Here is a 13,753-nt window from a genome sequence, read left to right on the forward strand (position 1 = left end):
CTTCTCAATGCAATCCTCCAAATGTGGGCTAGGATAAGAGTCTGTTCTTGTAACTGCATTAACCTTTCTGTAGCCCACACACAGTCTGGTTTCGGTACCATCACTATGGGTGAACTCCATTGGCTGCAACCCACTTCAATTATGCCATTTTTAAGCATACTTTCAATTTCTTTGCTAACCTGTGCCAATTTTAAAGGGTTAAGTCTATATGGATGTTGTTTAATTGGAACAGCATTTCCCACATCTACATCATGTATAGCCATTTTAGTACTTCCCAACATATCTCCACAAACTTGCCCATGAGATAGCAATAACTCTTTTAGGTCAGTTTGTTTTTCCTCTGGAAGTTAACTCAACAATTTATCCCAATTTTTAACAACATCCTCGTTTTCCAATTTAATTTGAGGAATGTCACATTCAAAATCATCTGGATTTGGTTCTTCACTTTGAGTTAGAATCATTAAAACCTCCTCCATTTGCTCTCCTTCCCTTTCAAAGTACCTTTTAAGCATATTCTCATGACACGCTCGGTGAATTTTCCTTCTATCTGGCGTTCTTACCACATAATTCACCTCAATTTCCTTTCAATCTGATAAGGTCCACAAAACCTTGCTTTTAAAGGTTCACCTACCACTGGTAACAATACTAAAACCTTAATTCCACTGGCAAAACTACGAACTTTGGATTTATTGTCCACTACCCGTTTCATTACATTTTGTGCAACTTTTAAATGTTGTCTAGCCAATTCCCCTGCTCTAATTAATCGTTCACATGTAATCCAATAATGTAAGCTCCGACTGCTCACTCATCAATTTTTCCTTAATCAATTTAAGTGGTCTTCTTACCTCATGACCAAAAATGAGTTCAAAACAACTGAATTTGGTTGACTCATTAGGTGCATCCCTAATTGCAAACAGTACGAATGGAATTCCTTTATCCCAATCCTCTGGATAATCGTGACAATAAGCCCTCAACATTGTCTTTAATGTCTGATGCCAACTTTCTAACACTCCCTGTGATTCTGGATGGTATGCAGTTGATTTAAATTGTTTTATTCCTAAGCTATCCATAACTTCTTTGAATAACCTTGAGGTAACATTTGATCCTTGATCCGATTGTATTTCTGTGGGTAGCCCATATCTAGTAACTCCTCCACAATTTTTTTTAGCTGTAATATTGTGTACTGGAATGGCCTCTGGAAACCTAGTAGACACCCCCATTATAGTCAAAAGATATTGATTCACATTTTTCGTTTTAGGAAGCGGTCCTACGCAATCAATTAAGACACTTGTAAAAGGTTCCTCAAATGCTGGAATGGGTATTAAGGGTGGGTTTTATCACTGTTTGAGGTTTCCCTATCACTTGACATGTGTGACATGATTGACAAAATTTAACTACATCTTTATGTAGTCCAGGCCAATAAAAATGTTTGGGGATTTTAGCTTGAGTTTTTCTTAGTCCCAAATGACCTCCCACTGGTACCTCATGAGCTACTCGCAACACCTCCTTTCTATACCCTACTGGCATTACCACTTGATGAACTTCTACCCACTTTTCATCCGCCTGCATATGTAAAGGTCTTACGGTAATAACATTTCTTAAAGGTACATCCATTACAGCTATTTGATAAACACCCATTTCTTAAAGGTACTCTCACATGACACCACCCTGACTTGGAAATATATTGCCGTTCCTTCACTGTCGCTGGGGCAACATCCTGGAACTCTCTCCCTAACAGCACAGTGGGTTACCTACACCTCCAGGAATGCAGCGGTTCAAGAAGGCAACTCACCACCACCTTCTGAAGGGCAACTAGGGATGGGCAGTGAATACTGGCCTAGCCAGTGATGGTGATATCCCCCCAAAAAGCTCACATTTGTTTTGGCACTTTTCATGTCCTCAAGACTTCCCCCAAGTACTTTACAGTAGATTAAGTACATTTTTGGACTGTAATAGCTATTTTAATGGCAGAAACGCAGCAACCAATTTAAGCTTGGTTCCACAAACAGCAATGAGATAACTTGATAATCTGATTTTTAATGGTGTTTGAGGGATAAAGAATGGTCAAGATACATGGACAGATCTTCTCTGTTCTTTTTTTTAAGTCGTGCCCTGTAACAATTTTTGAGAGAATCCCACTTTAGCTATAGAATCATAGGAATTTATACCATTTTTAAAAGAAGGCAGCTTGGCTCATCATATTTGTGCTGGCCGAAAAAGAACAAGCCAGCCTAATTCCATTTTCCAGTCTTTAGGCTGTAGTCTTTAAGCGCATACTCATACTTTTTAAATGGAGTGAGGATCCTGCCTCTAGCACCCTATCAGGCAGTGAGTTCCAGACCCCTGCTACCCTCTGGGTGCAAACATTTCTTCTCTACTCTTTACTTAAAACATGTGCCCCCAGTTATTGACCTCTGCACCGAGAACTAGCCCTTCTTTCCAATCTATCTTGGCCCTTCATAATTTTATGCACCTCAATTAAATCTCTTGCCTCCTCCATTGCAAAGAAAACAATCCCAGTCTTTTCAATCTTTTCTTGTAGCTAAAATGCAGCAGACCTGGCAACACCCCCTGTACCTTCTCACGTGGGATCACATCCTTCCAGTAATGTGACAAGAAATGTATGCAGCTTTATTTGAATGACAACACCTCAATTCAAGGAACCCTTCCTCCGTGTTGCACAATGTGGCAGTATAGATTTAGTACTAAAGTCTCTCAATTTTCTGACTTGACATATGTTTCTAAATAATTTACTATATATAAATAATAAAATATTGTATTTTTAATGGTTTTGCAATCGTCTTTCTCCAGTCCCTTTCTCCATCATGTAATGCTAGAATGTATCTAAAGTTTCAAGCAAGCTGCTGTGACGGTTGTTCAGTATATGGTGACTAAAGATAAGATTACTACATGCCTATTCTTCCTTGTTTGTGCCACCTTTAATATTGTAAGTATTCTAATCAGCTACACTTATTACGATAACTAAACTATATCACGCTGGCCTACAATGATTTGGTATTTACTAAGAAACTGGAATAAGCAGAATTTGACAGACAAACTTTTGATGTTGGCTCCATTGTAGTGGCAAAGTTTCCTAGAGCATTGTCACTGTAGTTATGTAGCACATTAGAGCACATACATACGAGTACAATGTGAGACTTGAATTTAACATTATAATTAGATTGTTGGATTTAATTAGCATGTATTTAAAGGATGTTATGTTTACAAATCCCAGTTCTGTTGGCGCTTACTTTTCCTAATTTGAGATTTGTCTACTGTTGATTGGTTACAAGGTTGTTGTGACATTGATGCCTTCTCCAAAGCATGTTCTTCGGCTATATTTACATTTTCTCTGAAGGCATTGATAGGTTCAAGGGATGTATTGTAGTGAATGTTATTCTATCCATACTGGACCCAAGGACAAAGTAGGTTATTGCCTTTCTGTTATGGATATCTCGGAGTGGGGCAAGTTAAAAGATGTGCTCTGGTTTCAAACTTGTGCTGTGTTTCTGATGACAACTTTGGCATCTGCATCGAGATTTTGTAAACCCTGAAAGATTACCAGTATTGAATTACTTCTGGGTTCAGTGCAGGACAGGCCTCGTTGTGCAAGTGGGGTAAAGAAATGTTGGTACCCCTAGGCACCACATTCCACCATGAAGGAGCAGGGGTGGTTGCTGGGGATTCCATCTTCAAGAGAGCACTCTACTGTCAATTCTTGCATTTCTTTTACTATATTTTGTTTGGGTAATTGAAATTCTGTTGAACTTTGCATGTGAAAATTGTAAAATCTAATATTATAAACAAGAAAAGTCATTCCAAAAGAATTGTGCTGCAGTTTGCCCCCAGTTGAGCATTTGCCACTAATTCTATCCCCTTGGCTATTGTTTCAATATTAACCAGACTATTCATAATCTATCATCTTTGATTCTGAGGTGCACTTTGGATCCCATGTACTCTCCATTATAAAGATTGCCTACTTTCACCTCCACGCCATTTTACACCTCTGTCCATCTTTCACTGAAACTCCCATTCTTGCCGATTTCACCTCCAAATCATTTCAATGATCTCTGGCTGGTTTCCCATTCTTCAATCTCTATAAACTTCAGCTCATCCAAAACTCTGCCACTCGTATTTTGCACCAAATGCAAGTGGTCCATTGCCCCCTTTCTTGCTAACCTACATTGGCTCCTAATCCCCCAATATCTCCCTATCTCTGGAATGTTCTCTGACCGTAAAACACTGCCCAGCCTTCACACACTCCATTTTCATTCGGGTCTTCACCTGAGTATTGTAACGGTCAAACCAATATTGGTACTAAAGTTGATGGAAGCTTCCTCTTTTTATAATGTATTGATCTGTTCACCAAACTTAAAATGTGGATTGTGTTGAGCAATGGGAAAGCAAATTTTGGTCATTGGAAAAGGAATAGTCATTCATGATAGCCACAGGCAATGTGCCTGATGAGCTCTGGGTGGCCTTGCAGCAGCCTGAAAGGTACCGCAAAGGCCTTGTTTTGTGATAAATAGTGTGTGCAGCCACACAAATAATTTAAAAGACTAGAAAAAGCAGATGCATACAACAGCTACATTTTAAAAGGAAACAGGGTGTGATGAATGTACAAAATATTATATTTTATACTTTATATTTATGGCAGTAATATTGTTAAAATCCCTGGTTTAAAATACATACAGACAGTATCTCTACTCGAGCTGTAATTGGAGTCATAAAAGTGAGATAATCATTCATTCCAACCACTTAGTTGGGGGTTATAGATAAAGGGCGAGTGGAATAGTGTTGTGATTGCTGAAGATTCCCTGGAGTGTAGATAATTTATGAGGGATTCTATTATGCTAGCTAAGCAGGACATGCAACTTAGTGGGATACAGTTGATGTAATTAATGGAAGAAGCCTGGTCTGTCTGTCGTTTTGCCATCTGTTTGGGATTTTAAGTTTAATAGCAGTTTTGCCAAATGCTGTTAGGTTGAGCAGAAGTGTACCGAATCTGCTCTTGAAAGGATCTCTCTCCAGAAGTCTCTGCACAGCTAAGCAAGAAACCTGTTTTGTTAACTTTATTTATGAGTGGCATTTGAATCATATTGGCTTGCTTAATTGGAATTAGTGGCAGGTGTAGATAGTAAGTTCAAGTTTTTCCTTTTATTTAAGAACTGTTGAACTGATAATTGTAAAGCTATTCCTTTGATAATGTGGTTAATTCTGTGTTTAAATTAAAGTTTGTTTTAACATAAAAGATGCCTATTGGTTAGTACCATTACTCCAGGGGTGAAGTATCCTTTACTCAGTTTTATACATTGAAAAACTGTTGAGTCTCTTGTCTGGTACCCTAACAAAAGTTGGGATCTGGTCCGTTTGCCTAACAATGGCCGGGGGCAAACATTTTAATGAAATGTAGCAAAGAATAATTGGCAATCTTCTAAACTATTGCAGGGACAAAATAATTCCAGTTGACTCACGGTAATACTCTGTTTGCTTGCTTCCATTCAACTTGAAGATGTTGGAAGTTGTTAAATATGCTTAACTTGCTGTGATGTGCTGGTGAATTGCTGATGTGGAATTCTAAAGTATATATTTCTGGAAAATGAACAGCTACTAAGTATCATTTCACTATGGCTACAGTAAAACCTCTGTTAAGATAAATTATGCCATGATTTTCTTTAGGAGAAATCTTTGAGCTCAAAGCAGAGCTCAACAGTGACAAGAAGGAAAAGAAGAAAGAAGCAGTGAAAAAAGTGATTGCTTCAATGACTGTTGGGAAGGATGTCAGGTATACACAATTTTATATATTTTAGCAATTCTGCATTGTAAGATTGGATGGGAGAAAGTTTCAGTTAGTTCTCGTTAGATTATGCTAACCTGGGCTATACTTTACAAATTGGGTTTACAGAATTTTTGCATATGAAGCATTCAGGTCTCAATCTTGCATTTCTTAGCATCAGTATCATGCCCATTCAAAGTTTGCAAAATTCCACTTGTACAGCCCATATGGTAGAATGCTAAAATATTATGCAACTTTTGAAAAACTAAATATGCTGCAAATATTTTTAAAATGTTTAATTGTATTTTCATTTTGTTTGTGCACAAGTGACCGTTATGTGAACATATGCTGATCCAAAATTATAGTCTCTTTATAACGTGCATCTATTAAACCTTTTCTATATGCCTAATGGCTGTTGCATATGATAGTCCTGATGTAATTACTTCTGTTTCAGAATATTGGTGGAATGTTTGAGTTCTCTTGGTCAATATGAGATGTTTTTTAAAATAAATTTGGAGTACCCAATTATTTTTTTCCCAATTAGGGAACAATTTAGCATGGCCAATCCACCTACCCTGCACATCTTTGGGTTGTGGGGGTGAGACCCACGCAGACATGGATACACGGGGAGAATGTGCAAACTCCACACTGACACCGGGTGGTCCTCAGCGCCGTGAAGCGGCAGTGTTAACCACTGTGCCACCATGCTACCCTGGTCAAAATGAGATTTGTATTAGTGACTGTTGAAGACTTAAGTAGATTATATCTAAATAGGAGAGGTCAGTGCAGCACGGTGGCGCAGTGTGTTAGCCCTGTTGCCTCATGGCGTTGAGGTCCCAGGTTCGATCCCGGCTCTGGGTCACTGTCCGTGTGGAGTTTGCACAATCTCCCCGTGTTTGCGTGGGTTTTGCCCCCACAACCAAAAGATGTGCAGGGTAGGTGGATTGGCCACACTAAATTGCCCGTAAATTGGCAAAAATTAATGGGTATTCTAAAAATTTTTATTTTTTTTTAAAGATAAATAGGAACAGGCAAGTGACAAGAAGTGACAAGATTTTGATCTAAGAATGAGGGAGTTGGAAGGCAGGGAAATAACAATCAGGATCAACCAATAGATGAGGGAGAAATCGATAATATGCAGCGAACAATTAATGAAAGGGCTATGAGTGAAAGGATAAAATCAGGAAGAATAGTTATGATTAGGGAAAAGACTCCAAGATTCCTTTGTCAAACAGTGTTCTGTGCTGCTGTATGCTTTTTTAGTAGCTTTCTGAACTCATCCTACTACATTGCTTATGTAAACCCCCAAGATTTCTCTTCCTGCACCATCACAGAAATGTTCTCCTTGTTCTGCCTACCAAAGTATATCCATTTACATTTCTGAGCTAAACCTCAACCGTCATGTATGTGCCCATTTCACCAGCCAGTCCATATCTTCCTGAAGCTGTTGTTATCCTCCTCTTTGTTTACCATATTTTTAAGATTCATGTCATATGCATTATTTGAAATTTAGCCTTATTTTTGTAAGGTCCACGAAGAATCCAGCACGAGTTTTAAGGATACAAAATAATAACGTTTATTTACTATAACAATATATACATAACCGTAGCAGTAACTTCCCTTGCTACCTTCTCCTTCCTGCTGGTTCCTGAACTGGCCAGCTTATTTATACTAGGAGTTTCTCCACCCCCCTCATTGGGGAAGTTCATACTCCCATAGGATTGTGGGATAGTCATTAGTCCCCAGCCAATCGTAAGTAGGCAGGTTATAACCCCCCCCCCCCCCCCCCCCCCCCCCCCCCCCCCCAAAGTCCAAGGAATCCACCGAAGACCCTGGCGAAGGAAGGCGTCAAACTCGTTTGGCCGCAGGCCGGACGCCATTTGCACGCGGCGCTGGATCAGGCGGCGTGTAACGAGACGGAGACCGGCGCTTCCGTGATGAACGGCGCGGTTGTACATCCACGGCCTGTGGACCCGAGGATTCCCCCTCTGATTCATCCTGTGTCTCCATCTCGGAGTCAGAGTCTGCTGCCTCCGTCATGTCAGCGTCTCTGTCCCCATTCGGTCCCGTCATGACCTGCGCAGGCTTTGAGTGAGGCACCAGTGGAAGATTTTGAGGACTACCTTCCCTGGTCTCTGGTCTTTGCGGCTGTTGAAATGAGCTCCGGGGGCGGGGAATCTTTTGAGGGGATGATCTTCTGGACCGGACGTGGTCGACATGTTTTCGCTGGAGACGACCCTGGGCTTGCACTTGGTAAGAGAGAGGGCCCGTTTGGTGAAAGATTACACCAGGAACCCATTGGGCACCACCAGCAAAATTCCGCACGAATACTGGTTCACCGGGCGCAAACTGCCGAATCGGACGATGCCGAGGCAATCCCTGTCCCTGCCGTTCTTGTGTGCGGCGTACTTTTGCGCCAATGTCCGGGAAGACCATACTAAGGCGGGTGCGAAGTCTTCGGCCCATTAGGAGTTCTGCGGGAGCTACCCCAGTCACTGCATGGGGGGTGGTCCTGTACGTAAACAAAAAGCGAGCCAGTCTCGTGTCCATTGATCCGGAAGACTGCTTCTTTAGGCCTATTTTGAATGTTTGCACTGCACGCTCTGCCAACCCATTTGAAGCCGGGTGGTAAGGGGCAGTGCAGATATTGTAAACCTAGCAAACTCCTCACTCGTGAATGGAGTGCCATTATCCGTGACCAGCACCTCGGGGAGGCCATGCGTACTAAATGATAAACGCATCTTTTCAATTGTTGCGCAGGACGTTGTCCCCTGCATCTTATGCACCTCCAGCCATTTGGACTGGGCGTCAATTAGTAGAAGGAACATGGATCCCTGAAAAGGGCCTGCGAAATCTGCATGTAAGCGTGCCCAAGGCCGCCCTGGCCATTCCCAGTGATGTAGGGGCGCGGCCGGCGGAAGCTTCTGATGCTCCTGGCAAATTGAGAAGGTGGCCCAAAACTGCTCCATGTCGGTGTCGAGGCCTGGCCACCAAACATAACTCCGGGCCAACATTTTCATCTTGGTCACGCCCGGATTCCCATTGTGCAAGTCTGATAATATCAGCTCCTGGCCTTTTTCCGGGACAATCACACGCATCCCCCACAAGAGGATGCCTTCTTCCACGCGGAACTCTGACAGCTTGGAGGAAAATGCCCGCAACTCGCCTGGGAGCTGTCTATGCTGCCCACCATACAGGACTATGTGCCAAACCTTTGACAAGACTGGCTCCGTCTGGGTCCACTCACGGATCTGTGATGCCGTGACAGGCAAGGTGTCCATAAAATTTAGGGTTGCAACCACCTCACCGGTCGTAGGGATCGACATGGGGCCGGTCGATAAAGGCAATCGGCTCAGTGCGTCGGCATTTGCTATCTGCGTACCTGGTTTGTGCTCCAGAGAATACTCATATGCAGCAAGCAACAAAGCCCAGCGCTGGATCCGTGCAGAAGCAATGGGCGGTATTGGCTTATCCTCTCCAAGAGTCCCAGCAGGGGCTTATGATCAGTCACGATAGTGAAATGGCGGCCGTACACATACTGGTGGAAGCGTTTCACCGCGAAAACCACTGCCAGGCCCTCCTTCTCGATCTGCGCGTACTTCTTCTCCGCTGCAGTCAATGTGCGGGAGGCGAAAGCTATCGGTCGCTCGGCCCCGTTCTCCATCTTGTGGGACAGGACAGCCCCAATACCATACGGGGATGCATCACATGTGACGAGCAAAGGCTTTCCCTGATCATAGTGGGTTAGTAACCCAGACGACGACAATTGTTGCTTTACCCGCCGGAAAGCGGTTTCTTGCGGCTGACCCCAAACCCAGGTGTGATTTTTCTTTAGCAGCAGGTGCAAGGGGGCCAGCGTAGTTGCCAGATTGGGGAGGAACTTCCCGTAATAGTTTACGAGACCGAGAAAAGAACGAAGATGCAAAGTGTCAGTCGGGGTGGGGGCATGTTGAATTGCACGCATCTTCTCTGCGACGGGGTGCAGACCCTCGCGGTCCACCCGATAACCTAGGTAGACTACTTCCTTTGCCTGAAATACGCACTTTGTGAGACGTAAACGGACTCCAGCCTCCGAAAGGCGTCTAAGGACCGCCTCCAGATTTTCCAAATGCTCTTGCTCCGACGTCCCTGTAATCAACACGTCATCTAGGTAGACAGCCACACATGGTAAACCTCTCAAAATGCCCTCCATAACACGTTGAAAAATTGCGCAGGCAGAGGATACTCCAAAGGGCAACAGTGTATATTCATACAGGCCCCGGTGTGTGTTAATTGTTACATATGGTCGGGAGGCAGGGTCCAGCTCCGACTGCAGGCAGGCGTGACTCATATCTAATTTTGTGAATGAGAGTCCACCTGCAAGTTTCGCGTAGAGATCCTCTATGCGAGGCATTGGGTATCGGTCGAGTCGGGAAACTGTATTCACTAAGTTTATAGTCGCCACACAAGCGAACTGTGGCATCTGGCTACATTACTGGTACAATTGGTGCTGCCCAGTCAGCAAAACGGACGGGCCTGATAATACCCAAACTCTCCAAATGAGTGAGCTCCCCTTCTACCTTCTCGAGCAAAGCGTAAGGCACTGGGCGTGCCCGGAAATAGCGCGGCGTGGCTCCTGGTTCAACTTGGATACGGGCTACGGCCCCTTTTTATTTTCCCCAAACCAGGCTGGAATACCTCTGGGTATCGTCCTAGAACCTCAGTCAACCCTCCAGAAACTGTTTGGAGGATGTGCTGCCATTGCAACCGCAAATGGCGCAACCAGTCCCGACCCAACAGGCTGGGCCCATGGCCACGCATTACGATAAGTGGGAAACGCCCCTCCTGGCGTCCATAGACAACAGGGGTCATTGTAGTTCCTGCAATGTCCAGTGGTTCCCCCGTGTAGGTGGCCAACCTGGCCTGTGAGTCGGTTAATGTAAGGGTCTGTATACCCTGCTTGGTGCGGTCGAATGTCCTCTGGGCGATCACGGAGACCGCTGCGCCAGTATCCAACTCCATCTCCAGCGGGTGGCCATTGACCCGTACTGTCACCTTAATGGGGGCCAAACAGGGAGCTGCCACACAATACAGCTGCAGGCAGTCGTCCTCCGTCTCCACGTCCTCAGGAGTGGTCGCCGCAGGTTCATCCACATGGAAGGTACGGCCTCTGGGCTGGTCCCAGTTATGGCCCCTGGGCTGGTCCCAGTTTCGGTCGGAACGACGGCGCCTCTGGCGTCCCCAGGACCACCGTCCGCGACGGGGTCGGCGCCTACAAGTCTGACACGGACATGGCTCCTCATCCATTGGCTCTGGAGAAGGCTCCCTTCGGGGAGGAATGTCCGATGGCCACTGGCGTCGGTCCGGTCGTTGCCTCGCCCAAGGTACCGCAGGAGCGCGGGGGGACGTTTTTGGGCGGAAAGGTTTGCGCCCCAAGGCATGCACTTCCATTCCCTGTAGCTCCTGTACTCCTCGCTCTGCGCTCTCTCGGGACAAGACTATTTGTATTGCCTGTTGAAAAGTCAATGTTGGCTCCGCTAACAACTTTCTCTGGGTTGCTGCATTGTTAATACCGCAAACCAAACGGTCGCATAACATTTCTCACAAGGTCTCACCATAGTCACAGTATTCCGCAATCCCGCGTAGCCTGGATAAAAAAATCGGCAAGGATTCTCCAGGGGTCCTCTCAGCGGTATTAAACCGGTAACGCTGGACTATCGTGGATGGGGTTGGGTTAAAGTGTTGCCCCACTATATTCACAAGTTCGTCAAACGTTTTGGTGTCCGGCGCAGCTGGGTACGTAAGGCTCCTAATCACCCCAAACGTATGCGGGCCGCAGGCGGTGAGCAATACCTGCCGCTCGTTTTCAGTGATATTGTTTGCCCGGAAATAGTAACGCATCCGTTGTGTGTACTGGTTCCAGCTTTCCAGCGCAGCATCAAAAACATCCAAACGTCCGTACAGAGGCATGGTATAATAGAAAACAACTTCCAACCTGTATCCAACAAAAATCCAGGGAGGTGGCTTCAGCAGTGTAGACAGCTATTCACTTTTACCTTCGTCGCCAGTTTTGTAAGGTCCACGAAGAATCCAGCACGAGTTTTAAGGATACAAAATAATAACATTTATTTACTATAACAATATATACATAACCGTAGCAGTAACTTCCCTTGCTACCTTCTCCTTCCTGCTGGTTCCTGAACTGGCCAGCTTATTTATACTAGGAGTTTCTCCGCCCCCCTCATTGGGGAAGTTCATACTCCCAGAGGATTGTGGGATAGTCCTGAGTCCCCAGCCAATCGTAAATAGGCAGGTTATAACACTTGTATACCCTGATCCTGGTTATTAAATGTATATCAAAGATAGCAGTGGGCTCAACTGCTCTTTTCCATATGCATTATTTTTTAATTATTTTTTTTAATTTTTAAAAAATAAATTTAGCATACCCAATTCATTATTTCCAATTAAGGAGCAATTTAGCGTGGCTAATCTACCTAGCCTGCACATCTTTGGGTTGTGGGGGCGAAACCCACGCAAGCACGGGGAGAATGTGCAAACTCCACACGGACAGTGACCCAGAGCCGGGATCGAACCTGGGATCTCGGCGCCATGAGGCAACAGGGCTAACCCACTGCGCCACCATGCTGCCCTTTCCATATGCATTTTTAACCTCTACTTGGTTATATAAGGCATAATATCAAAGTATGTACATGTCAGAAATCTCAGAATTTATACTTTTTTGGTAGGGAGAATGAGGAGCGGCAAGATAAATAAAATAAACTTAATGGGGTATAGAAAGAAAATGCGCGCTCTGGGGATGAGCATAAGCAATTTATTGAAGGTGGCGGGACAGGTTGACAAAGCTGTTCAAAAGGCAACAGTTCATCAGTACTCTCGGCTTACTGTCCCTAAACTACATATTCACAAAGTCAGTGCACCTTTAATCCCATGAGCTTCAATTTTACTAATCAGTCTATCATATGGTAGTTCATCAAATGCCTTTTGAAAGTCCACATGCACAACACATACTACTCCTTCATCAATCCTGTCTGTTACTTCATTAAAGAACTCAGTCAGGTTTTGCAGACCTGATTTGCCAACAACAAAACCATACTGTCTTTTGTTTATTAACCTGTATTTTTCCATTTTATCCTGCAGTATTGTCTTGATGCTTTCCCACCACAGGCATTAGACTGATGGCTGGTAATTGACGGGCTTAACCTTTTACCCCTGTGGGAGCTGGGGGAGCAGTAACTGAGGTGGAGGAGCAGTGAGAGCCAGGAACCAGTAATCAAGACCAGACCAGGGAGTGGCATGAGTGAGGGGTCAGTAACTGGGACCTGAAAATGGTGCGAGGGGGACAGTAACCTGAGCTGGGAACAGTATGAATTGGGTCAGGGGCCATTACCTCAGGCCAGAGGGCAGCAAGAACTATGTTCTAATATGTAGTATATGAGGCTGGGAGCAGCAGGAGCCCAGACCCCAGTATCAAAGGCTGGGGAGTGGCAAGAGCCAGGAACCAGTAACGGAGGTAAGGAAGTGGCAAGAGCTGGGGCAGTAATGGAGGCTAGAAGAGCTGGGGAGCAGTGTCTGAGGAGCTGGGAGAACCAAGGAAGTAACTGATGTCAGGGAGCAGGGAGAGCCTGTGGAGTAACCGAGGTCAGGCAGTAGGAAGGACAAGGGCTGTAATCAAGGCTGAGGAGTGGGGAGAGCTAGGGGCGGTAACTAGGGTCTGAGAGTAAGGAGAGTCGGAAGCGGTAACCAAAGCCAGGGAGTAGGGAGAGCCGGGGGTAGTAACTGAGGCCAAGGAACACTGAGCTAGGAATTGTAACCAAGGCTGGAGTGTAGGTAGAGCTGGGGGCGGTAACTAAGGCCAGGGAGCACGTATAGCCGGTGGTAGTAACCGAGCCCTGAGTGTAACTAATGGGGGGCAGTAACTGAGGCTGGGATGTAGGGAGAGCTGGTAGCAGTAACCAGTGCTGAGGTGCAGGGAGAACT

The 13,753-nt window shown here is 44.9% G+C and overlaps 1 protein-coding gene across 2 annotated transcripts in view; it reads left to right on the forward strand.

Moving 5' to 3' along the window:
* The window catches only part of ap1b1 (adaptor related protein complex 1 subunit beta 1), a 124,662-nt gene that overhangs the window by 14,923 nt on the left and 95,986 nt on the right, over positions 1-13,753 (forward strand). For both annotated transcript variants that reach the window (XM_072490590.1, XM_072490664.1), the window contains exon 3: positions 5,680-5,785. In XM_072490590.1, coding sequence (XP_072346691.1) covers positions 5,680-5,785 — 106 coding nt within the window. The remainder of the gene's footprint in view (positions 1-5,679; positions 5,786-13,753) is intronic.

Source organism: Scyliorhinus torazame, chromosome 1 (genome assembly GCF_047496885.1).
Source record: "Scyliorhinus torazame isolate Kashiwa2021f chromosome 1, sScyTor2.1, whole genome shotgun sequence".
Lineage (NCBI taxonomy): Eukaryota > Metazoa > Chordata > Chondrichthyes > Carcharhiniformes > Scyliorhinidae > Scyliorhinus > Scyliorhinus torazame.